Source organism: Coloeus monedula (assembly GCF_965178545.1).
Source record: "Coloeus monedula genome assembly, chromosome: 7".
In the NCBI taxonomy this organism is placed as follows: domain Eukaryota; kingdom Metazoa; phylum Chordata; class Aves; order Passeriformes; family Corvidae; genus Coloeus; species Coloeus monedula.
In genome coordinates, this window is record NC_138787.1 from 23,658,177 (window position 1) to 23,685,459 (window position 27,283).

Here is a 27,283-nt window from a genome sequence, read left to right on the forward strand (position 1 = left end):
TGCATAAACTCCATTGTTCTGAATGCTACAGAAATACATGAGTGACTGAACAATAGTGCAGATGTGTTATGACATTGCTGCTAGAAGCTGACACATAAGAGCAATCCAGAATCTTTTAAATTCTTCTACTGTTACTAGCAATACGATAAGTACTGGTTCTTTAAGGACACACTAGATATTTTAAAAGCTATGTCTTGTTTCCACTGCCCTTCTTGAACACAAGCTCTCACAAATTGGCTTTGCTCTCCTCTTGCTCATGAAAGCACATTTCCTCAACCTTTATGCTGAAATCAAATGTAGAAATAGTTTTTTGTTGAGTCTTTATAAAGACATTATATCCTGACATTGCAAAGGGATGGAATTAATTGAGTGGGTGTTTTCAGTTTCAGCTGTGGTCCTGAACAGTTTTCCTCAAACACCAATACAAAGGAACTCAGCCTACCTGCCTATGTGTGTCTGAGAGCTAAGCATTAACAGTGTGTTCATGAACTGAGGACAGGGGTGAGCTGGCTCTTTAGCCACGACGGTGTACAAACACCTCCCCCCACCTCTGTTTCCATGATTACCATTTTTTAAGTGTCTCCACAGTTTGGGTCTCTCTGACACAGACTTGGATATCTTTATGCCTCTTAGAAGAAGTTAAAACAAATGAAGAAGGAAAAGGGAAAACTACTAAATCTCAACACTGCTCCTCAGTATGTAACAAAAACACACGTAGGACATGGCTTGCAGATATTCTGTCGATTACCTACAGTCAAAGGCCCCGTTCTTTCCATAACCTCCAACAAAAATAAATGTATTATTTGAAGCACTGAGAATATCATGCACATAGAACTAAAATCACCTATGCACATGTAAAAAATTAGTATTTAGAATGAACGAAGCATATCATTCCACCTCACTCTAATTCATCACACCTCACCTGCTTGCCAACATTTTTTATTGCCAGCTGTTCAGGTGTCATCTTATCTTCTTCTTCAACAGCCTGTGAAAGAAACACAGAAAAGGTCAGTGTTTCAGATTTCGTTTACTTTTTCCCCAAGCCACAGATTCTCAAAATACAATTCTGTTCCTTAAAAAAAAAAAAAAAATCAAACAGCAACACATTTCAGAAAGTCAAAAGGAAAGGTACTTCAGCTTTTCAGCAGACGTGGTTTTAATTACTGAGTGTTAGTGCAAAAGATCAAGGCAAATACTTATGAATGGTCTTATTGTCAGATATTCACCAAAATGTTATTAAGCAAAAATCCTAAATGAGCAGTATCAATAGTTAAAGATAGTTAAAACCAGTTAGAATAGTAAAGCAGAATCCAACCCAGCATTATCTATACTGTTTCAACTACTGGAGATTTGATCTCAATAAATTTTAGTACTGTTTAAAGTAATGTATTTTAATACATTTTGATACTGTTATGTTGCCTTCAAATACGGTGTTTTCATAAAGTTCATCCACTAACTTAACTAGTGAATGTAATACTGAATTTTGGTTTTAAGGACTTCTAAGGAGTTGAAAAAATATCACTTGTTAAGAAATACTGACATGATTACTACTCATAGAATGCTTGTTGAGATCTAATACTTGTAAGAAACATTTCTAAGTGTGTCAGTATTAAAACAGTACAAGTAGCTGTGATTCCTCTTACTGACAACACCAATGACAAATTTTTTATCTAAACAGAACACTGAATTGGGCTCTGGAATGTGTTCTAAACACTTATAGCCTATCTAGTAGACTAATGCAGATAGATAACCTTTACTCTGCTACAGTGACCAAATAGTCCTTGACTGAAGGGTTGAAAAATACAACTAACTGCTCATTTTGATCTACAGAAATCTTAAATTCTCGTCACTAAGTAAAAATACAAAATAGATGTGATTACTCACATTTCAAAGCAAAGTGTGTTACAAAACACTTTGACAGTTTAGGGCAAAAAGTCTGGTGGCAATGCCTGAGGAGCTAATGTGGCAACTTCACACAAAACCTTAGGTAGTTGATTAGTACGAACTACAGTCATTCTGAACAAAGCTTGTGATAATCAATTCCTTCTGAAATTAAGCAATTAATTTCTTCATTTCATAAACACAGCTACAGTTATACTATCATTATGGGATATGAATACCTTGTTATAATTCTTAGCTAATTCTAACATCTCCTTCACTACTGTTTCATTGAGTTTGCAATGTTCACTGTAGTCCTGAAGTGTCAAACCTTCCATCCAACTCTTCTTATGCAAATTTAGCAGCATCTGCAAAACAAAACCTCTTTAGAGCATTCATCATAAAATACTTTCAGAATACTATGAAGATCTCTTTGACAGAAAACCAATTTATAGCAAGAAGAATAGAATAAAAAAATATTGATCTTACAATGTCAATGTTTAAATAGAGGAAATACAATCACCAACTATTCTGCTAGAGTAGATGATAGACTTGCATACTTTTTAAAGATCGAAACTTCTTGAATCCTAAATATGTAAATGAGGCATGGAAACATGGGTCGCATTTACTTTGACAGGAATATATAGATTTGTTTTCTGTGATTTGTTATTTTTGTTGCAGGTTGAGAATGCACAGTTGCCTTGTAGCAGGGCTAAAAGAAAATTGAATACTTTAGCCGCCATATGAGGAACTCTGACAAAGTTGAAGAATATTTTAATGCTTGGGTTAAATTCATAAATTAGTTATATAGGCTTCACTGATTATCTGATCTGTATGCAAGCAACTGACAGTTATGATAAAATAAACTTTGAAAGTGACCAAAGCATGACTTGTGCGTCTTTGCCTCATACAAAATAAACAAACATAAAAACCATAAGATAAAATGTGCAGAGGTTTGATGGTGATGAATGCAGGCAGTATTACAAATATTTGAAAGGTTTTACTTGATACTTTGATGTCATTCTTGAAAGAGTAAAGGAATAGGTACAACAGCAATTTCTTTATTTTCATGAACAGAGAAAGCGTATTTTGTAGATCTCCTGCACACTTGATGACTGTAGGAAGGACCCTTTCAGCAAACAGTTTCAGCTTGCCTTCAATTTGTGAACATTTACTAGACATTTTTGAGAATGGGTATGCCCTGTAATTGGTATCACCTGAATTCAGGTACCTGTTTCATCCTACATACAGTTTCCAAAGAAACCTGGCTTTGGAACACGTGAACTGAGTTGAAAGTTTGTGTCATAATTTGTGTTAGCAAGATCTTAGCTACTGACAGAAGGAGTCGTAGGCAAACTGCATATGGACAGTTTAGCTAGGCTATCTTGATTTTAAAATTATGGTTTGGTGTGATGAGCTCCTAATCTAATACATGAAGCATGTACTCTTCTTACTACAGATGGAGATAACAGATCACCACCACCACGAGGGGGGTTTGAGATATGTATGAAGCTGCCTTATGAAAGATGTGAGAGAGAGTTGTTGCCTCACAGATTAAAGTTTTCCTAACTTGGTCAAGATAATTCTCCTACTTGCAAAGGTAACAACTTACTTATGTAAAGCCACTGCTGAAAATACACACTTGGAACTTCGAACAAGACTGGATTTGCCAAACTGTTGCATTTGAACGGAAACAATAACCCCCTGGAAGCCTCATGGACATTTCCTGAGAGAGCTGGTTTTGTTAGACCAGTTATGCTTTTCAGTGAGGTTTTGAAAGTCTGATACTGCCCGACAACGGGTTGTGCATTTCACACATTCTTTCAAACTCCCTAATTTGCACACATACTCCTCCACTATTTGAAACTGGGTTTTTTCTTATTACTTGTACCTCTCTAAAAGTCTGCATTCTGTGAAAAAACGATTCTGACCATTTCATCATAAACTCTATAACCCTAACAAGGCCATGAAAATGCACAGACATATCAGAAAACACACACAGAGGACACAATCTGGCTTTTCAAGAATTAACTTCTGTAGATGATAAATAAGCTTTTTTTTTTTTCCTCATTTGTTTTCCTGGTTGAGACTCCCAAGCAAGATTTCGCTTGTAACTTGAAGTTTGATGCAAAAGTAAGAGAAAACATTTGTTGTCAGTAAATCCATAATATTTATTCTGTAAATGCAGGATATTCAGTGACGTCTTGGGGAGTTCCAATCATACCAACTGGAAGCACCTTCTGTCAAAGTGATTATAGCAAATAAAAACCCAACATCCCTTGGTTATACATTCCATTTTGGAAAACACAGTTAAGAATTCTCCTAGCTTCAGGAATTCCAGCCTGTGAAAACTGAAGGCAGCTAGTATATCTTTCAGCTTCATCACTGAAAACTTGAAACTTTGGACAAACTTAAGTGCAGAGAACAGCATGACAACTTTCCAAAAGGTGGACAAAAATGTTGTTAAATTATTCATATGGTCATTAGAATGTGGTTTTGGAAAGTTTCATCATCATGACTGTACCACCAAGTGCTTTCTGGAAGAGAAGCCACCTATTCCAGGAGAGTTAAAACAACTACTGAAAGTAACAGCCACTGAAATCAGAATATTGCCACAAATCTTAAAAAGTTTGTATAAAGTTCCTTTTACTCTGAATTAAAGCTGAAACATTTACCTTCTGTTCTAGTTCATTCTTCCTGTAGTTGATGGTGATGGAATAGTAATGTCTGTTTAGTCCATGGATTAGTGCCTGCAAAATTTAGGGGAGAAACTGAAGTAAATCACCCACTGCTGAAACGAAGAAGTATCAGAAGGAGAAAGCTAATTTCAATACAAACATCTTTAAACATCACTCAAATAAAAGAAAAAACACAAAGAAAAAAACAGAGACTATAAGGAAATATGAAGTAAATATACCTGGTTCTGTTTCTCTTTTTGTGTTCATTAACTGACAGTTATGCTTTCTATTTCTAAACCACAGCTTTTTTTCACACAGTAGCAACTATAATAAGAAAAAATGGTAACTGCCTGCAAACATTTGACCGATACATATGCACAAACATATTTCTCTCAAATCCTTCCTCTCTCAATAAATTTGGTTATCACTCCTATTAAAATATTCTGTTACAAACAAAAGGTTATTTGCTATCTATTTATTTATAGCCACTGTCAACATTCCCAAGTTCATTTTCCAGGGTACAATATGAAGAGAGAGTAACTGAAGCAAGTAAAAACCTCAGTTAGACAATGTGCATCAAATTAACTTTAGGTATTAAAGCTAATTTTATTTTTTAACTTTAAACAAAAAAAACCCAAACCACCTTTTTCACTGTAATTATGCCCTCTGCAAATACAATCTGATCAACTGAGATTAGTTTTAGTGATATCTGTATGCATGTATTTTCTCTTTTGCTCACACGCGTTAGATACTTCTTTTTACATTTATGACTTAAGGGTGAATTTTATTAATATTTGGGGGTGTAAAATTCTATGATCAATCCTCATCACAACTAAAAGAGTCTATTTTCAAATAAAATTTTACACATTAAGTATACATTTACAAACAAGATAGGATAAATCATATATAAAGTATGCTGAATTAGTGATAAATACTTCTTCTGTTTCAAGCATTCCACCTAAATATGTTTAAATATATATTTAGAACTACACAAAATGAATGTGTATTTGCATCTTGTGCAATTTAATATTTCAGCATTACAAAATTATCTGTATGAAAGCTGAAACTGGTTTCATACATACATTTTAAACAGATTTCTATTGCAAACACATATACAAAGATACAAAACTACTTGAAAAGTTATGAGAACCAGCATTTACAGAAAACCATTACTTGTGCAACTTATTTTAATTAAAATTGTAAAATACAGGTTTTATCATCAATAAAGGAATTTATAGTTGAAACTATTAGCAATAAGTAATTTCCACTGCTATTTTCTTACCACACTCAAAATGATTGCATATGAGATTTTGGTGTTTGTATATAAATTCAAGTGTAGATACTTAGGAAGTTGATTCTCAAGCTCTTAAAATGTGACAAACAGGTCTGCCTTCTCCCACTATCCTCTCCCTTTCCTCTCTCCTTCCAAAAACTACCCTTTAAAAGAGTGGGCAAATGTAAAAGATAAACAACTGTTAAAAAGCTGTTGATAAGGGAACACAAGAAAAAACTACACACACTGTCTTGGGATGAAAAAAAAAGGGAATGAAGCCAAGGCATGTATTATTCTATTATTCTTCTTCCTGAGATTTTAAGTAATGTCTCATAATTCCTGCTTCTAGCCCAGCTGAAATCAGTATTTAGTTTGCTTCTTTGCTCAGCTGGGTCAGAATTTTATTAATGGCTTAAAATAAAAGCAAAACAACACTGCGAGAGCTCTTGCAGCTTTAAGAACAGAGTATTATTTAAAACTATGATTTTTATCTTAACAGTGACATTTGCAGCAGCTCACTGTCAACTTGCAAAAAATCAACACAAACAAAAACTACCGATTTTAACAACAGAAACCCAAAATCCCATGGCCAAAATATGCCATGCTGTAGTGACAGTGATCTTAAAATAATGAAGCTGAATAATACTGCACGGGTTTCCAAGGGAGAGCATTACACATGGTCTAGAACAGCCCAGTTAGAAAAGCCCTGAAACATGCAAGCATGGGCTTGCCTACATCCAATCAAGAGTATTAGCTGCTTATGTCATACTCATTATTGTTCACAGTTTTGACCAATTCGAAAATCAAGAGTAAAACACAGCTTCCTTAAGAAGACACTCTTTAAAGACTCTTTTTTGCTAGCATTTATATCAACAGCAAAGGGTTTCAATGTATTAGTAACAAAAAACCTGCTGATCTTTTGCAAGATAGGGGTATGGTAGTCTAGTGCCTCCCAAAGGATGGCTCTCTCAGAGCACAAGTTCAGCCCTTATTTCAGTTCTGCTCTGACTAATGGATGGTCTTTTTCTTGGATGTTTAAATAGCAAATATTACTTCTATTGTTCCAATAATGGAACAAAAAGCAGGAACTGGTCTTCATGGTTTCAAGGACACATGCTTTTTAGAATACATAGCAAGGGGGAGAAGTTTTTTAAAGGAAAAAACATTGAGGCAGAGGAACGACAGGGATAAAAGCATTAATCACTCCAGAGGATACTTGTTTCAGGACAGAAGCTATTTCTCAAAATAAAGGCTTGCTTCAATGAAGACCAAAACTTCTGTCTTTCTAATGGAAGTCAGCTTCAGAAATCAAACTTTGAATACTTCAGTTTCACAAATGTGTATTCAAAAGAAACATTACAGCAGAAGTCAATCTGGCATCCATTTAATCCATTGAATATTCTCCTCCACCATTTTTTCAGCAAATTACATGCATTACATAAAAATCAGAGATTAATTATTTAAGACACAATACAAAGTTTAATCTGGATTACATAATAAACAAAAACCTCTATAAATTTAAGAGCAAAAAGAAAAGAGAGAACTTTTTCCATAATTTACTTGAGAGTAACTTATCTTGAAGAAAGCTGAGATGTTGATAAGCAGCAGATTTTAAATTGCAGGACTGAAAACAGTACCTGTTTTGCATCACATGTTATGTCATCAATTGTCACTTTTAAAAGTTTGCCTTTCCATAAATTTATACTTGAATCTTTGCTGTACACAGTAAACACATGTATTCACACTCAGGTAGCAAATTTAGGGCTCAATTTTAAACCCTTCACATATACATCTTCAATGATGAATCACATCAATTATAAATGCATGTGACAAAATGCAATAGAGAGAACAATAAATAGTTTTTAACCTACTGATTTAAGTACCTTTCCCAAAAATTGACGAATAAATTTTGCAATTTACAGGACTATCAGCCCTAGGTTTACCTGAATAGATGGCTTGTTTAAGTGACCCAGATTTGAAGTTGTTTGTCTTGGTTCATGTCCTAAGACCATCATATTAGCATTGATCAGCCTGAAGGCATCAATAACAACCTGTAAAAACAAGATGTCAAGTCAATTCTTTTTAGAAAATGCAACTAATAGAGCCAAGCAACAGTGGACAAGGCACAATCAACTCTCATCTGTTTTTGGCCTTTATCCAGAAAATCATTTAATTATAATATTAATAAAAAAGAACCTCCTGCTGGCTATGTGATCAGCACACTATACTACCTCGTATTGTAAGGTGACACCAATTATTACCTTTTCCATGGAACTGTAAGTTTTATATGCATTATATCATCATATAACATTGAATTTTACGTACAGTTACTCTAAGCCTCAAAACTATGCATATGTTTGTCACCTAAATCTTATCCAATCAAAATGAATGACAGAGAGAGACTAAAACTGAAAGTGAGCACAAGCTAAGGGACCAAGTCTAAAGCCCAGTCCTGTCACATCAATTATACTACCACAATACTTGAAATGACAACAAAATTATAGCCAGCAAGGAACTTGCCCCATGTATTCCCTTCTAGTCAGATGCTTTTTGCTTCTTGTGACTACGAAAGGGTCTATAAACTGTCTGATGGATTAAAAAGTCCTTGTCAGTGTCATGCTCAGGAGTAAAAAAGAGAGTAAAAGAAAGCCAAGGTCATTTATGATTTAAAGGTACATAGTAGGCAGTATTCAGTGCTATTTTACTGCAAATAATGTAAACTCATCACTGATTCTTACTCCGTCCTGTGCTAAATTTCTCTATGAAAATTTTTGGAAAGAGAAATTCATGGTCCCATGCAATAAAACCCCCATCCCTATCCAAAACCTACAGGAGCTGAAACAGAGCTAAGAACGTAACAACAATACACTCAAACCCACTCTTACTGTGTCCTGACCAACACAGGTTCATAACTGCAAGATAGGAATTCCTGTTTAGGTTCCAGTCTTTTAACTGGACCACTGCAGGCACAGCCCTGCACATCCACTAAAACAGTACGAGGCAGACTTTGCAGGCATCTTGTCTGTATATGTTTGAAGAGTTATTAACTTAAATCTCATTTTAACAGTTTTTTTTCTATAACAATTTTTATTCTTTTCCTCTCTGTACTGTGAGTTGGACAACAACAGATGCATTTACGTGGCTTGTTTGATATTTTGAGGAATTAGACTTGAATCTTGCTTACGTTGAACAAATAAGAAATCAACCACTGTCACTGAAAGTCTGCACTGAAAGTGACACTGAGTCTCCTACCTTGTTCCAGCACTTTCCTCTCCATTTACACAAATGTTAATAACTAAATAATGTGCAGATTTTAGGATTACAAGATAAATACTGAGGTCCTTCATGTGGAAATTAAATTAATTGGCAAGTATTTATAATAAAAAAAATCATCAGGTGTAAACAGAAAAAAACCCCAAACTTATCACCTGTTGTATTTACTTTTGAGACCCAAGTGAGACAGTGGTGTTGACTGACTGAGTGCCACTAAGGGCTATTGCTTGGTCTCTCAGCTGTTGGCCAGATCCACCTGCATATGCCATATCTTCAAATTGCATGCAGAAAACCTTCCAAAAAAGATCTTCTTTATTAAAAATGTTCAGTTGTGACCCAGTTAAAGTGAGTTACCAGTGACCTTTTTTTCCCCCTGAACAATAAAAACCCCAAATTCAGATTTAGAATGCAGCAGAAGCATGCTATCTGATACCAATGCTACAAAAAAAGGAATTAACATTTAGAAGAATTTAACTCCCAAAAATATCTAGAACAATTACTACATATCTATACATTCTTTCTCATAATGTAAGAAGTAATTAGTTTTTTTTTCCTTTTTTACCATTTTTCTCTGTCTCAGAACACTTGTGACAAGCTTTCGTACGTATCTTGGTATTCCATTTTAACCAGATGCTCTAATTTATCAACACCTGGAAATGCCAAACCATAACAACCAGGCAGTATAAATTAAAAAGCCAAGCAAAGCAAAAAAAAAAAAAGAAAAAAGCACACCACAGATTCTCCAGAGACAAGCTAGATAATGGAAAAAAACTAAGCAAGCAAAAATTTACCCTGAGGAGCAAGAAACATGAACTTGGCAGTATACTATAATGACAAGGAGTTGCTTCATAGCTTACTAACAGCCATACTTCTAGACCTGAATTTAACTGAGAACTTCACTAGACAATGTTGAGCTTATCCAAAAACAATGGCATTGTGCAGCATGGATTTGTTTTGGGACTTGAGCCATGTAAAATAAAAAAAATTATTAAACTTTGTTTCGATAAGAAAATTCAACATTTCGGTTAGTTTTCAGATTTGTTAAACTTCACATTAAAATATGAGAACAAGTTGCTGAATTATTTATGAGGGATACTCAATATTGCTCAATCATCTTAATTCTGACGAGAAGTAACGTTCATTATGTTTCAGGTACAAGCTGCATGGCAATATACTGCACTGTCTATCTGTCCTCCTGAAGGAATGCCATGCAAGTATTTCCTAAGTAGAAAAAATATAAATCTAACAGAAAGCCGTATGAAAAACTGAAGTCACAAATCACAAATATGCTTTTAAAATTGCAATTCCTGCAATCTCAGAGGGGTACAAAAAGTACATGTGCAAATGCTGTTTTTCATCTTAGTTGCACTCTGATGACCAATGGTAACTAAATACTTTAACTACACTAAGATTAAAGGAATTTGCTGCTATCACTATAGCAACCATCTTAAAGAAACTAACATGCTCAGCAACCTGGAGGCTAAATTTAGACCTAATACACAATAAAAACATAAATACAACAATAAATCCTACATATTCATTTCTATGAAATGTAGTTGCTTTTTTCACAGCGAGCATAAATCAGTCCCGCCTTTAGAGGATTACATAAAAATAAATAGACTCATTAATGTCCAGTGTACTAATGAGCAATGGGTGAAGTAGGTGTTAATTATGCCACAGTAAGATCCAAGAAAAAAGCCCCAGTGAGCACTTGGAGGTGTGTACAAGTTGAAGTCTCCTCTCTATGTTTGTGTATTTCGAAGTACAGAATGATGCAGGCTGATGACAGAAACATGGTCACCCCATATTCTATGATGCAAACTTTAGATGCAGTATTTTGAACAAAGAACTTCTAAGGATTAATTAAACCCAGTACAAACCACCACTTGGTTGCTTAGATTTTTGTTGTAAAACGTCAGTATTTCCCAACCAAAAATTTTAAGCTTTCATTGTACTTAAATTACCTGTATAATATAATGCAGCATGTACTCTTTTAGTAAAAATTTGTTTCCAAGATTCATGCTAAATTCCTTTTCTAAAAAGACATTAAAAAGTTAGCCAGAAGTCTATGCTATTGGGATGTTTTCCAGAAATTTGAAGGTAATTTTTTTTTAAAAGGCACTTCCATAGTGCAACTCTTTCACCACTCTGACCATTTAATTTTTCCTTGTGTAAGTGTCTCCAGACTTTTCAGAGGTCATTTCAACAGCAGACAGCTTATAACAAAACCATTAGCAGTTTGGCTAGCTTAAGGAAACCTCTTACTTTCCTTTTTTGTTTATTATCACTGCATGAATCTGCAGCATATGAGAGTTTATAATTTCTCAGGCTTGTTAAATTCATGTTAAAGGTCTGTTTTCTTGTTGAATAAATTTTGTTCATATAATGCTGCCTATTTCATATACTGAGTCTTTAATAGCACCTTTGGTCTATGCGCAACTCACAGATCAAAACAGAGGACTAAAATAGGGGTTGATGATGCTATTTACATGTGTGATTCCTGCTGTCTTCTTGTTAGTAGCTTTAATATAATAGAAGACCTTGTCTGTTTTGTAATTAACACATCTTTACTGGAGAGATATTTGGAAGTGATTGCTGTGAATATACTGGTTAGTAAAATAAACACAATCACACACCACTTTCTGTTATCAGACAAATTTGTGAATTGTACACATTATACTCCAGATCAACAAACTGTGATTTAACAGCCAAGTAGAAGACACATTTATATAACCCTTTATTTTTCTGAAAATATGTATTCAATCTGACCTTGCAAATATAATTAGCTTGTGGGATGTGTGGATTTCAGTACCATGGATGCTTTACTAATTGCAGTTCTTGGAAATAGATACTAAATATTTGGAAGCTGCCAATACAAAATAAAAACTACATCTTTTTGTACATCTGTCTTAGCTTCAAAATGCATAATAATCTAAGAAACAATAACTATACTGCATTTTTTTAGCATTTGCCTGGGGTCAACAGCCCACACTAGAGTCCATATAATGTATTTTTAGAAAGAAAATTTACAATTTTGTTCTGTGTATATTTCAGGACAGCTATAATTAATATGATTCAAATTTACTCACAATCTAAGATGAGCACTGGACACCTCAACTGCTAGCTAGATAAAAATCTGGCCTCTTATAGTCTCCACATAGTTATTAAAAATAATGACTTGATTAAAATTTAGGATGTTTAGTAGCCAGACTTCTTTTAGCTTCTCCTGAAAGTGTGAATATATATATATATAAACAGTTTTTCTAAAACAGTCTTCATAACTTCGTGGGGTATTTAAAAAAAAAAAAAATTAATTCAAGAGCACTTTACACACTTGATCCTTAAATCTCTCCAATATTAAATTTCCAAACAATACTGAATGAAATAGTCCTGTTTTTCAAGTCCCACTATATTTTAACTTCAGTTAGGAGTAAGTCAGCCTTTCTTGTTTAAATTTTTTTTTTAAATCTAACATCAATATTTTTCCAGCAAAGAATCCACAGCATATGGTGACTTTAGAAATGCATTGTGTCCTTGGAATTCCAATAGCGATGTATTGTTTATGCCATATGTTTATGAACAAACATACCAGTGCTGCAAGACAACTGCAAAGGAGAGAGTGTGGTTATGCCAGGTGTGGAAAAAGAAGTAATGTCCCATCTAAAATCTCTTTTATCACCTGCAACTGACCTGTTATCAACTGCTTAGTTTGTTTCTAGATTCTTTAAAAATGAAATGGAACACGTGACCAGAGAAGTGCAGCTCAGGTTTATGACCATTTCGTTATTTATGCTGCCATGCACTGTTAGACAACTACAAGTGAAGAACATCTTCTGTCCCCTGCAAGCCCACAACATAAAAAATTCAAAGAAATCATATTTTTTATGCCATTTCCAATGAAAAGCACTAAGAACTGAAACTGACTCATGCCAAATGCATATCGCTGAATTGCTGTGATTGTGATTTTGAAGTTTGCAACATGGAAATTATTTATAAAATGTCAATTTTAGCTCTGGAAAACATATTCCTAGGAGTATGTGCATTTTCCTTCTCTATCCTTGGAGAATTATTTACTTGTGGTCAAATCTGCAGTACAACTTCAATATCCATACTGGAAGGGGAAGAGAACTACAGCATAATACATTTATCTTGACAAGTGAGGGCATGCATCCATAACTCCCAAGTAGCTGAGCCACAAGTTTTAAAGCTATATGCCTTAATGAACATAAATGGACTATTCTACATCCACCACAGCAAAAGGAAATTAAACATTTAATACTTTTCAACGAAGTCTTGGAACTTTCTGTTTTAGGGAAGGGCATGAACTGAAGTAACCTCTGTAAACGGTTTAGTAGGTAGACATACATTAATTCATTAAATCACAAGTCCAAAGGACATTACATAACAAATTTTAGAACATTAGCATTGATATTAACAATTTCAGCACTCCATTAAGAAAAGAGGAAGTAAAATATGCAAAATATGTTAATCTGGATACATGTAACTACTCTAGAAAATGTAACAAAAGACTGGTGCACTGGCAGTAATAAAACTTTTTAGTTTATACCTAGGTTTACGCAGCCTGAACTGAAAACACCAAGTGGCTCACACTGTGATGCAGATGCAATTAATCTCCTACAAAGATGATTTTCCAGGAAAAAGAACATCAATCTTTACTGAACCAACAGTGACCAAACCCAGCACACACAACTTCCTTACTCTCCAAACCAAGCTCCTTCCTATTGAAACCCAGCTCTTGCCTAGATCAAACTAGGATGTTTCTGTCCAGTCAATGGTAAGAAATAGCACAGTACTGTGAGAGTATGCAAATGTACTATACATGCAAAATGTTCAGAAACATATTCTTGATACTCCAATCAAAATTACACACTGCAAAGTTATGTTCACCATTTTAGGATTTTTCTCTTTACAATAGAAAAGTATTAGCAAATCCAGTTCTAACAATGGAAGTTGTTCCAGGTATAAAAGATTCTGAAACAAAATTGTAGGCATCATGTTTTAAAATACATTTTCTTCTACATGCTATCTGCATAATAATTCACAATGAACAGACATGTCTCTAAAGTAGTGACAATACAGTCAATTTACTGTTTTATTGTTTTTAATTACTAATTTCTACAGTGTTACTAATTTTTAACTGTACCCTAAAGACTGTTGAATTCACTTGTGTTTTAGAAGTCTTAGAAGACTTACTACAGCAAAGATCAAGACATGCGCATGAAGTGGGTGGAGGAGTTGGGTATATTAAAAAAGTCTTGTTAGGTGGCTCCAATCTGCTTATAGTTCTCACAAACTTAATGGGCTATTTTAAATTGCAGGCATTACACTAGTGACTCCACAAACCTCATTTGAAGGACTGCTCCTTTTCTGCCTTCTTAAAAAACAAAGTCTCTAAATCTTGTGGTTAATTCAAACAAAGAAGGGAAAAAGACAAGTTCAAAGGAAAAATAACAGCACTTTTATCAAAGAGTGGAGGTTTAAAACCATGCAATCTTTCAAAAAACTAGTGTAAGACATGTTCAGCTGAAGAAAATCTTGAAGCTAGATAGTAATTCCAATATTCAGGAAATTAATTGTTGAATCACTGTCAGCTATTGGTTTCAGTATTTTAGACTAACAACTAATTACCAAATTATGAAACCATTCACACACATATTTGCCTTGATAAACTGGGAAGATTTGCAGCACAAAAACGGAACTCACCAATCTGAAACAGTGTTATATACAGACAATTTAATCTAAACCAGAGCATAAAAGTAGCAAAAGAGATCAAAACTACTTGCGAATCACTATTTTTATGATAAGCACTCAACAAAATGACCATCTATTACTCTGAAGAGTAAAAAACTGAAGTAATGTATTAACAAACCTGTAATGCTCATATACGTGACTAATTACACACAACTGTCACCTAGATTTACAAGTACCAATGGACAAAAAAGGGGAAAGAGGTTGCTAAAACAAGTCCTCCAGCTCTCCTCAGGGTCTTTATTTGTATAAGGAGGATAAAACCAGCACGTATCTTTCTCTCTCTCTAGCACGATAAGAGTAATTTTTTTCATACTTCAAAAATTAGTAAAAGAACAAATGATAAAGTTCAGCACATTTTTTTACTCCATTTAGAAGAAAATTCTAATGATCTCTTAAGTTGAACAAAAGAAAGCAATTTTCAACTACCAATGAAAAGAAACTGCATGCACAAAGTGGTTCCAAACTACAGCCCACATTCTGACTCTTTGAAATAAAAAACCTTCCAGTTCCAGAAGAGCTTGCTTGGGCCACAGAACAAGGTTCTTCAATGATGTATGTGGCAGGAGACAATTGCAATAAACTGAAAAGAGGAGATGCTGGCTATATGCATACAAGGGGAAAAAAACAACTGCAAGAAAAATAAAATATTGGAACAGGAATTGCCATGAAGCTGTTGAATCTCAAGACACAAATGGACAAAACACTAAGTGAGCTGACCTGAACTCAATGTTGACACTGTGCTCAGCACAAAGTTGGGCTAGATGATCTACACAGATCACCCTCAACTAGAATTACTTTGATTTTCCAGGCTACCCAAATGTATGCATTTTTTCTTCTTTTACCATCTGAATGAGTGTAAGTTAAGGATGAAGTACCACAGCAAAATCCTCTTATCAAAGTGGCGGGATCTGGTTTAAGCACAAGATTAAGATGCATAGCATATTTGTTTTTATCTGTCAAAGGTGACTGAAAGAGAATTTATAAAAAAGTAATTGCAAAGACAACTATTTTCCTCAGCAAACAATTAAAAAAAAGAATTTTGCCATGAACCAACAGATCTTCCTACAAATACTTCTATCAGTGCTTGCTAGGAAAAAATATGGCTTAACAGAAATGAAAGTTTGCTGTATGCCTAAGAGATTTTGCTACCAATCCTCCTAAACACCCCACGTGCCAATGAGCTTCTCAGATGTACAAAGTGGACTTCTGACAATTTTGGATATTTCACCGATCCTTATGCAAGCAGTTATTAATCAAGGGAAACCAGTTAATTCTCTCAGAAGAACAAATCATTTAAAATGGTGACTTCGTTATACTAAAGATCTAAAGTTTAAAACAGCTCAAAAAAGAAAACACCACATTTTTCTTTTTTAATTTAACAATACTATGAGTGCAACACAGTAAGTTAATGCTTTTGGAGTTAAAGATACTATGTTACAGTGGGTTTGATGTAGTTATATTTTCCTTATGAGGTGATGAACAGCTGCTAAGTTAAGGTCCAAAAAAACACACTTATTTTTAACATTTGGCAAAGGTTTATGGTTCTCTGTACAGACATTGCAAAGTGTATATTGGAAATAAATATGAAATGTCAATATTTAGCTTTATTCCAGATCTTTAATGAAATTACTGCTTCTGTGGAATATTCTAAATATGTATTACAGCTTTCATTGCACAGATTGGAAAACTGGAGGGGATAACAGAAAGGTTTATTAGTAAGTATAAAATGAAACAACAGCTAGCCAGGTTGCCCCACTGGCCATATTTCAGGATGTTTATTTTGACTTCATTCAAAGAAATCAAGCTAAAAAAAAAAAAGAAAAGTCAAAACAAAGCTTTTCCTCTCTGGGTTCTGAGAACACTGACCTTCAGTTAAAGCTCACTGATCTGCCGCGAGTTTATTTTACAGACAACTGGAGCACTGTGAGCCTAAATATTGCAAAATATGGTACACAGTCATGAAAAAACATACTTTGTGTGCAAGAATATGTATGTAGAGTAGTAAGATCAGTATTTAAAATTACTTGTCCTTCATGTGTCCTACTATATTTATGCAAAAATATCCCAGTCCTAAAATGGTCATTAAAGCAGTTGGCATTTAATCCACAGATCTATATGAGTGGTGTATTTTTATATAAGGATTTTATGTGACTTTTTATTTCTGCTCATTGGCTTTAAGACATAAAGTGACTTTGTTTTTTTTCTTTTAACTGATGAGAATTACAGGTATACTTATCTTTAAACTGCAATCATACAGCCCTGTCCTATGTAGAAAACACGTATGGAGATGAGGCAGTTAACAAAGAACAAATTTTCATTTTCTACAGTAACAGGGCAAACTGCTTTTCAATGTTTTAGCTAGTCAAGGTGAACCTGAGGTTCCTCATCAGAATTCACTGCAACTTTCTGACACATGAAAATAACCTCTGCCCCAGTTATTCTTCACTAGCCCAACCATGACTGCTTCACTGACCATAAACCATAGCAATTTATATGGGCATGGACCTGCCCTGAGGCAGGTTTAAAATTAGCTGATGTGTTATTTTGGATTTTGCTTTTAAATACATCTAATCTCAGACAAAACACACCATATTAAAATCTTCTATGCCACATGTTCACTGTATTTTGTTGCCAGACAGTCATGCCAGTATAAGGTACAATGAGTTATGATCTTGGACTCATGTAGCTAAACCCCACCAGTACACTGGTTACTACACCACCAAAATTACCTCTGCAAGTGGTTCTTCATTTGCTGACAAATGCAGATGCTTCCCTGAAATAGGCTGAGCTTGAGCTCTCTAGCACACAAAGAGGCTCTGGGTGCCATAATAAGTTAGCCAGGCACATGAAGCACTGAAACCTGACCTAAGAAACCCCCCTGACTCTAATATATCTGTTCTTCTTTCAGTTCATTTAAAATCCAAAAACACATTTTGGTATAAGTGATCTTGCCAACTAGGATCGTAAAAGTCGAACACATTCCACATCTTCCAAATCAAGAAGTTAATTACAAGTGGTATTCATAATTTGGGAGATTCTTTTTATTTCTAAGCTTTAAAGGATGCACTTGCCAGAAACATGACAGATGTAAATTTTTTTTAATGTGAAACCTGAGAACGTAATTTAATCTGACTGTAGCAGCTAAAAACGTGTATGAAAAACAAACATTAGAAGACTTCCAGTAATCTCAAGTACTGGCAGCAATGCCATAAGAGCAGCTGTAACTGAGAAATGCTTAGATGGACAAAAATTTATTCACATTCAAAATAAATATGCCAAAGATTACTTTATTGAAGAACTCAAAGATCTCAAAGATAGACATCTATGTCAAACAACAGCGGCAATAAAATTACTTTAAAAAGAAGCACTTAGTCAGCAAATGTGTTATAACAGTAGTGTGACTTATTGGGAGGCTTTTATTCTTAATGGATTTAATAGCTAGTGAGGTCTAAATTAATTACTAGTAATAGTCTTGACAATTATATTTTGACAAAATAAAAAGAATCCTATTTCAACATTTCTATTGGAGTGGGAAAATAAAAGTTCTAGGAAAAATAAGTCAGGAATAATTAAGTGTTCTATTGCATCTTCCCCCCTCCCCCCAGACTACCTGTATTTTCCTCTACTCTTTATGCAATTTAAAAGGGAACAAAATTTATAGAGGACTAATAGCTTCCAAACAACCAGAAGCTAATAATTTTTCAACTGCCTGTTACATAAACATATTTGCTATAAAATTCTGAATTTAAAAAAAAAACAACTAAAAATGCAACTGTAGCTTCAGAACATTCGGCTATGAAATTAAGAGAACCCATAGTGTTTAATAAGATCTGCCTCACAGGAAATATGATACTACAGTTCTGTAGAAGATGAACACTTTTAAAATATTTATAAATTTACATGAATATCATCCATATATACCATGACACATTTCAATAATTATTCTACAATACAATGGGAGTGCATGCTCAAACAAAACACCTCAGCAGTATTTTAAAGCAGTAAACCACCTAGCCAATTTCTGTACGTTCTGTAGTTTTTCTAATCCACTCTCCCTGTGGTTGAGCAAAATCGAATTGCCTCTCACATTTGCAGACAGCTCTGTGAAGGTGATAATAGAGCTGCTCCCTGCTGTCATGAGGCAGGAAATAGGAAAATGGCATATGGGGCTAGAAAGAAATAAAAAGAGAACTAAACAAGAACAAAAGAGATTTCAACAAAGGACAACTATAACCCAATATGCTTTGCAAGTTAATCTCTTTTCATAATAATTTAACGTACTTAATCATTTATCTGCACACTTCTCAAAAATCCAAATGCTTAATACCAACTTCTCTGTAAAGTCTTATTGCCCAAAACATTTTGAATAGAAATTTTAATACCATTCATCATATGCAATGCCTGCAAATCAGTGCATTCTTAGTACCCATGTTAAGGAGCTGAACCTATTCCAATCTGTTAGTAATGGATCTTTGATTTTGTACCTAAATTGTAATATATAAAACAATGTATACTTGGATTATTAGTTATAAACCTGTTGAGTCACACCTAAATAACAAAATATTGAGAGGATTATGACTGGTTATGTGTACTGACAATATCAAAGATCTCCAGCCTGTTTCAGGACCGATATAAGATGCAGAACAAACTGGAAATATTTTCATTTACAATGAGATTTTTGTTTTAATTTTTTTTAAATACAGTATGGGCCTCCAAAATCACGTACTTACACGTATTTACAGTGCTTCTATATTAAATCCTACTGAAGTACCTTAAAAATGAAAAGCAAGCCTACTATACCTTTCCTTTTACACTCTGAATGGGATCCACCACCACGGCAACAGCTCTTTCTGATAAGGCTTCAAAGCTCTGCTGAGTATTGATATCTACACCAGATAACCAACAGCCAAAGCCAGGATGACTATGGTACCAACCAACTACCATCTCAGGTCTGAAACAAAAAGGACATTGAGAGTCTTAAAAATATAAACACCTATCACAAGAAGAAGTAGGAATATATCAGGGCATAAATTAGGATAAGCTGTGAAAAAAACACCATTAGTAATATTTAAATTACTCACCACAGTATGGTGAAAACATGGACATGAATAAATGCGACAAAAGAGGGCTATCATTAAGGGATACACATTAGCAGTGGTAGATCATGCTTTCAGTTTTTCACCCTGTTACCACACCTTCCCTGAACCAGTTTTTACCCTTTCAGCACTTGAGTAAATATCCACTCTTTAACTCCTTGGCGTCGAAGGTTGAATTTTCACGGCAGAAAGTCCATTTCAGACATGGACAACGGGAACCAACGGTGGGAAAGGATTAAATATCAATTAAACCAGCAGTAGAACTAGGAACTCAGTCAAAAAGCAATTTGCACTGTTCTGTTCAGCTGCTGAGCCTTTTGGTAACACTAATTTTGAAGTTTTTCCCACAGTAAAAGAATTTGAGCAAGCAGACGACAACTGTTGAGAGGTAGGAGTGAAATAAAATTTGTTTAAATACTAGGATCTTTTACAAAATTATTTTCCCTTTCTTTTCATTAACATTGCTCATGAATAAGCTGTAACTTCAAAAATTTTTAAAATCTTATTTAAAGGGTTAAATAAAAAAATCAGTCTTTTAAGCAGGTACTGTGTAGTAATCGCCTATGCTAAACTGAGCAGCATTCTAATCTATCTGGGCGATAATCAAAGCTGTAGGTTTAACAGGAGTGACAATCTCCCGACAATTGAAATGCATGAGGGGGACTGAATTACATGCTAAGCTACTCTCCTAATTTCTAGGGCAATTCTTCATTTTTAAACATTATTAATAGCCCTTAGAGCACTAGTTTTGCAGAAAGCCAGCTGTTTCTTCTAAAAACTGTGGAGGGAGTACTTGTTACTGTCAGCCCTCTTTACAGTGACTTACCTTCCCGTCTGTTTCAGCATATCCAACATTTTTGCTTGAAATACAGGATCAACTGCCTCCACACTGACACCCTAATTTAAAAGACAGACAAAAATCATAGTAGTTGTACATGAAGCAATATTATCTTTTAACTTGTAACTTTGCACAAACAAAAATATTCATAAGCATCTGTTTAAAAAGGCAACCTGAATACTTTAGTACTACGTGACAGAACTCCCTTAAACGCAAAATGTAATTTTTGGAAATGTATTTCAATGTGATTTTTAAAATACTGAAAGATTATTTTGAATTGTTTTTTAAGTAATCTTTACTATGAATAAACATGATTAAATAGGCACAGGAATTCACATTTTTCTCCTCTGTTTGGTCTGCACACAGTGGCCTGTTGTTTTTCCCAAGTTCAGCACTACACATTTTATCAACACACTGGCTTTTTGCAGATTTTTATATTATGCACATGTATAGAATAAACTCAGGACAAAAGAATTTGAAAATTCTATGGAGTGCAGCTCTGAGTTACAAAGGAATCATTCCATGCTTGTTTTAAGAACATTTCATTCTAGTTACACAAAATAAAAATCATAAATTCCAATTATGCCCCTTGACACATCTCTTTAATCTGTTCATAAAATGGATATTGTACTCAAAATTTAAATACATATTTTTTTCAAATCACAGAAGTATCATATAAGAGACATGCAACTAAGGTCTGTCAAAGAGAGCAAGTTTGAAGTATATCTAGTGTGAAGTTTATCTATAGCACCATCAGAATTAAGGGCATGCTACACTTCTAATCAAACCTTTTACATTTTGAATCTTTCTGCTGGCTCATAGGATATGAGTTCTGAAAGTTATCCATTTATAAGCCTTATAAGTCACATTATACCAATATATTTATATATACATAAGGACATAACATCTGCATATATTGATAGACTCACTTAAGTACTAGCCTTTACTAAAAATTAAGTTTTGACTACATTTTTTTTTTACTGAAACCCTTTAACCATTAGACTTGTTTGTATTAAAACTTGCAGCTTATACCTTCAGATTGCTTCAATAAGGTAAAGCACAAAAAGCTTTTAAAAAATATATTTACCATAAGGAAAAAAACAAACAAGCAAATAAAATTTTCAACATCTAGATGCAAAGAACTCACCGTTCCAGACTGTGGCATTGCAAAAACATCAATCACTCTCACAGTATAATCATCAACAAATTCCCCAAGCATCAGACCCATAACTTCCATAGGGACACCAGCACGACCATGCTTCAACATCTGGAATAAAGACCAAATGACACCATATGTTTAACAGAAGGTTCGAGTTTGATTTGAGGTAGTTCTTTCAGCCTTTGTTGATCTATAGCTAATTTGCAACTTGTAGCACTTTTGGAAACTGTAACAAACTATAAAATAGTAAAAACAAAGCCAACGAAAGAACTAATTAAAGTAAGTTTCTGAGGGTTCTAATCAGTATTAATTTATTCTTAATATTAGTCTGGCCAGCACTTAGGCAACACAAGTCCAATAACTTTGGACAGCTGCCAGGTGCTCTCCAGCATTATATTCAGACATAGTATGCACACAGAACACTTACTTTGAGCAGTGCAAGGGAAGAGATATAAACCTGTTCCGCTGTATCGACCGCAGGAGCATCTGTTGGTGGCCCCTATAAAAAGAATAAACAATTATTTTCACCATCATTGTTATTCTGCAGTTTCTAAATATTTTCTTCTGTTTTGCATACTACAAAACTTACAGAAAAATGCATGCGTAATTGTAACTTTGTGGGTTAGATGCAGTTGTTACAAACAAAACAAAAAAAAGGCACACCCAACCCCCAAACCCTTCTTTACAGCACCTTCCTTCACTAACATTATTTTGTAATAGGTCACCTAGCCATCATCTTGTCTTCCCCCACCCCAAACAACACAGTCTAAAGAGCAACCTTACCAGAACCAGTCAAATATAAAGCAGGCAAGTACTACACTGGATACAAACCTGTTACAAGACACTCAGGCTAAGAGTCAGATCTAAGTTTCCATTAGTCAGCCTTGCTGCAATGCTAACCTTCGTCAGCTGTAAAATATGGCCAGTTCTCCAATTAACTATGTGTTTCTTACAGTGGTGTGAATGTAAATGCTGCTGGGCTAGCATGATTAACTGGCACCAACACAAACAGCAATTTCCCTTTGCTTCATCAGCTTTCAGCTAAAGAGGACTTGCAGATAAAGGCTATGGGAGTACTTTGCAGATACACTGGTACAGTGAGAGAAAAAACGGACCTCTGATCCCTAGGTGGAAAAGCTGTGAACAAAATACTTTGCTCTTTGCCTTATGAGTAGTTATTCAAAAATTAGCACAACTGTCCCAGGTGTGAATGATTGGTTGAAACAGGTTCTGTGTACTGTTGAAATTGAAAAACACAGGAAGCAGCAGTTTAAATGTCCCTTTCTTGAGGAGCAAGAGAAATGTTGCTCTTATATACAGAATTCCATATCAGCATACCTCATTACAGCCAATTAACAGCAAATGCATTACTTTATTACCAAATTGTGTACAACAAATTTCCACTGTAAAGACAGCTTACTTCAGCATGAGGTGATGTAAACTTAGAAGGGCAACAAAGCAACTATGGGTATGGCCAAAAAAAAAAAGATACTTCAAGTTAAAAGAGAAAAAATGGTGCCTTTACACAAATACTTTGTAGACTTAGAACTTTGATTCCACAGTTATAAGCAAAATTGGGGGGAAAAAGTTTCTAATAAATTCTTAACGTTTCACTTTAAGTGAAAAAATTCAACACAACATGCATCCACACGACATCAAACAAGACACAGCAATCAACACAAGCCATTACTTCCTGAAGATAAAATCAGATATTTAAGTCATCGACACATTACATTTGTATAGGAATAATACTTTCTGCATACTTTGATTTTCACACACACAGAAAAACATCAGTCTTCAGAATAAAGCCTTAAAGACAGTAAGAAAATTCAGTTGTGGGATTTTTTCCCCCCTAAAGTCAATGAATCTATTAGTTCTAGATCTAATCTTCATATTATAAATCCAATCTTTGTATTCTGAAATTCACATATATGCATGGATCTGTCAACCATACCCACTTCCTAACAGCTTCAAACCTCTGTTTCCAACTTTGATACTGCTGACCATCATCTCTCCATATTTGCCCTTCCTCATTTCTTACTACTCATTGCTAGTTCTTCTGTCACTTTGGCCTTTTCTTCCAGCAGATTTCCCTACTTTTCACCTTCCATAGTATTCTCAGCAAAGGTCCATTTTTCATCAACCTCACCCTTTCATCAAGTATTTCCCTGGCTTAGCCCTAGTCCAACAGTGAGATACTCCCGTGGAGAAATGCTCCTCTAGCACTCACACTGAAAACTCTGTTCTTCAGTTCTTCAGAACATTTCCCAGAACCAAATGGGCAGAGCACCTGCATTACTTACACCGAATTTTCTACAATTAAAATTTCTACTGGCAAAGCTTCAAATGCCCCATCATTTTTTAATGGTGTTCCTATGTTTTATTCTCCATAAACATGTCAGTTTACTTTTTTAACTTTATCTGTCCTGCTTTAAGTCTATTCACTTAGCAGTGTTCACTTAGAATTTGGAAAGCACAAAGACTCATGTTTCCACTTAATGCTAAGAAAAAAGCCCATGTAAGTTGAGTTTTAATTTTAAAAGTAACTTCCTAGTTTGTTAACAAAACCCTTTATTCATACATAAAGCTCTCCCAATTTTCTACCAGCTCTAGAACAGAGATGGTCTAAAGGGAAGATAAAAATAACTAGTAACCTTGTGCTTTAGGAAGAACCATAATACCCATGCTGTGATCACCAAATACATTCTACATTTGCTCCAGATTTGGTTTAACATTTCACTATAAGCAACCATCCCATTAGAGCATTCAGTAATTTTTTAAATAAAGAATTGTGTAATAAAAATCTCCCCCAGATTAGCACAAATACTTCCATGATTTCTGGAAGGCTAATCTTAATGTTTGACTGAGACTAACTTCTCAAAAATCAGGAGCTTGAACTAGAATTTACTCCAGCTCTTGAATGAGCTCTCCCCTATGGAATTTCTAGCGTCTCTTAAAATCACACTGACAGCTGTCCTGCAGCTGAGGCATTAATCACAGCTCTGTCCTCCATATAGATGCTGGTGTCCTCAACTTACAAGAGCTTATTCTTCAAAATTTTTCTCATTTTAGGATCAGTCAGTAGATTCACCACTTACAGGGAACAAACAAAGACAAACATTAATACATTTTCTTTCTGTAACAAGGCAAATGAATCAACCTTTAGTTTAAGTGAAAGTAGGAATTAAGACAGGGTGTTCCTAAATATTTCCTTATGATTTCTACACTCCTTGGAGCATCCAAATGCTCATTTACCTTGATGCTGGGTCCAGAAGAGGGGATACTTAATATTATACTTCATCAAATCTTTAGGCATTCTATGAGATAAAATTGTTTTCAAAACTTACATTGAATTCCTGTTGCCACCACCCATAGCCAACAATTTATTTTCAGCATAGGAAACATTGCTAATTCATAAAGGAATTTTTCATTGGTGTAAACCAACTTGCTTAGCTTTTGCGATTTTTTTTTAAAGCCACAGTATTCACCGTGAAGGAATTTACATACTAAATGTGTTTAAACATATATAGAAACCACTACGTTAAGGATTAGGAGATATCAACTGCATACTTCACTGCTTCATTTTAAGCACATGCAAGAGACAGTAAAAATATTAAACATGAGTTTCCACTCTTACCATGCAGTTCAACCAATTTACCTGAACTTGTAAAAATTAGCTAATGGTAGTACACAAGGCAGGTTTGTTAATTCTCAGTCATCTTAGACACAGCACATACCAAGTATTTCCTTGGTCACTGATGCTTCTTTGTGTGACCTCACTATCTCCTTTCCGTCTGCTCTGTTCTTCTTATAGATTTTAATTACTAGCTAAATTATGAGAAAATGAAAGCCCTCATTGCACTGTACCAATTATGTGTATTAATTTTCAAGTTAATATTCCTTCCTTTGTCTTGAATATCGATTACAATAAGCTGCTCAAAAGTACTGAAATTCAGGAATTTAGAGGAGGAAATTATTTTTCTACCAAAGATAAACTGCCACATAAAATACTATAAGCACACATTTGTATTTCTATAGAAAATTCTAAACCAAAGTTCATCAAATTCTTAACATAAAACTTTTAAAGATTTAAGAGATAAAACCAAATGGAACTTGGGTCTTCCAAGTAGCTTACTTGACTTTAGATGATTTGAAGAAAAAGACATTTGGAAACTAGAACCAATTTCTTCCATCTCTGATCACCTCCTTTTCCACAAATGGCTGATAATCTAACACAGACCTGGAGTGACAGCCCCAGCTTCTGCGTGTTAGTTACGCAGTATGTGGCAGCCAGCTACCAGTTAGTGTTTTGAGATCTCTTTGGCCTGTTTCTGGTAGTCTTTCACAAAAGTTTATGCTTTTCTTTCATCAAGCAAAGAAGAAGAAAGATTTTATTAGCTAATCTCTACATGGAGGCAAATATTTTACACTGACCCTCCACAGCATGTGCTATTACCACTGTTCATAAACTTCACTGCCTGCCAACTTTAACAAAGAAGCACCATCCTTACGAAGCAGAGCACCAAATTAAATTAACTGGTATCAGGAAAGCAGACAAGAAAGCGTTTGTGTCTGCAATGCAAAAGAGCTGCTGGTACTTTTGGTTACATTATCATATTCAAAGAACAGCTATCTCATTGCATAGTTTTGGAAGACTGTTCATCCCACAGTGAACAGTGAATATTGCATACCTACAGGTTTATTGGATTATTTCTTGGGGAATTAGAGAAAAATTAGATTTGGAAACTGCAAGGAATACTGAACATTCTTTTTCCCAACTATGCATGTATAAGCTGGATACAGTAATTATTAAAGAACTGCTGTAAAAAATACTGTTATGTGTTACTAAAAAACTGGTATTTCTTCTGAATTAACTTTATGCTTTCAGTAAGTGAAATGAACTGCCTGATAACCACCTCATAAAACCCAACCAAGCTTTAGGTTTGTTTTCATTTAGAATAGCAGAATTCCAAGTTCAGTAATAATTGATAAAATTAAGTTACTGCTATTAAAATACTTTTTTTTTTTTTTTAGTAAGACTTGAAAGGGAAAAAGATTCACATGCAAGTTATGGATAGAAAATTATATTGTAATATTAAATTATGCATGTTACTATTTTTGTTTCAAATAGTTAAAGAGATGATCCAATATAAAAAGCAGTCCTTTACTTGGGCAGCCCTTGTTGATGAAGTGTTAAAGGCATTTGCCATTCTTACAGGATAAAAACTAACGCCTTGAAGTGTTACCTACTCAGGCCTTTTAGCAAATTTGTTAACACTTTTAGGTATATTACTTCACCTTTCTCTTAGTGTGAAC

The 27,283-nt window shown here is 34.5% G+C and overlaps 1 protein-coding gene across 2 annotated transcripts in view; it reads right to left on the reverse strand.

The window, feature by feature from the left end:
* PSMD14 (proteasome 26S subunit, non-ATPase 14) overlaps positions 1-27,283 on the reverse strand; it is a 46,845-nt gene that overhangs the window by 1,908 nt on the left and 17,654 nt on the right. For both annotated transcript variants that reach the window (XM_082285434.1, XM_082285435.1), the window contains exons 5-12: positions 22,395-22,466; positions 21,956-22,075; positions 20,797-20,867; positions 19,675-19,825; positions 7,773-7,880; positions 4,554-4,628; positions 2,121-2,246; positions 923-985 (exon numbers count right to left, since the gene is read on the reverse strand). In XM_082285434.1, coding sequence (XP_082141560.1) covers positions 923-985; positions 2,121-2,246; positions 4,554-4,628; positions 7,773-7,880; positions 19,675-19,825; positions 20,797-20,867; positions 21,956-22,075; positions 22,395-22,466 — 786 coding nt within the window. The remainder of the gene's footprint in view (positions 1-922; positions 986-2,120; positions 2,247-4,553; positions 4,629-7,772; positions 7,881-19,674; positions 19,826-20,796; positions 20,868-21,955; positions 22,076-22,394; positions 22,467-27,283) is intronic.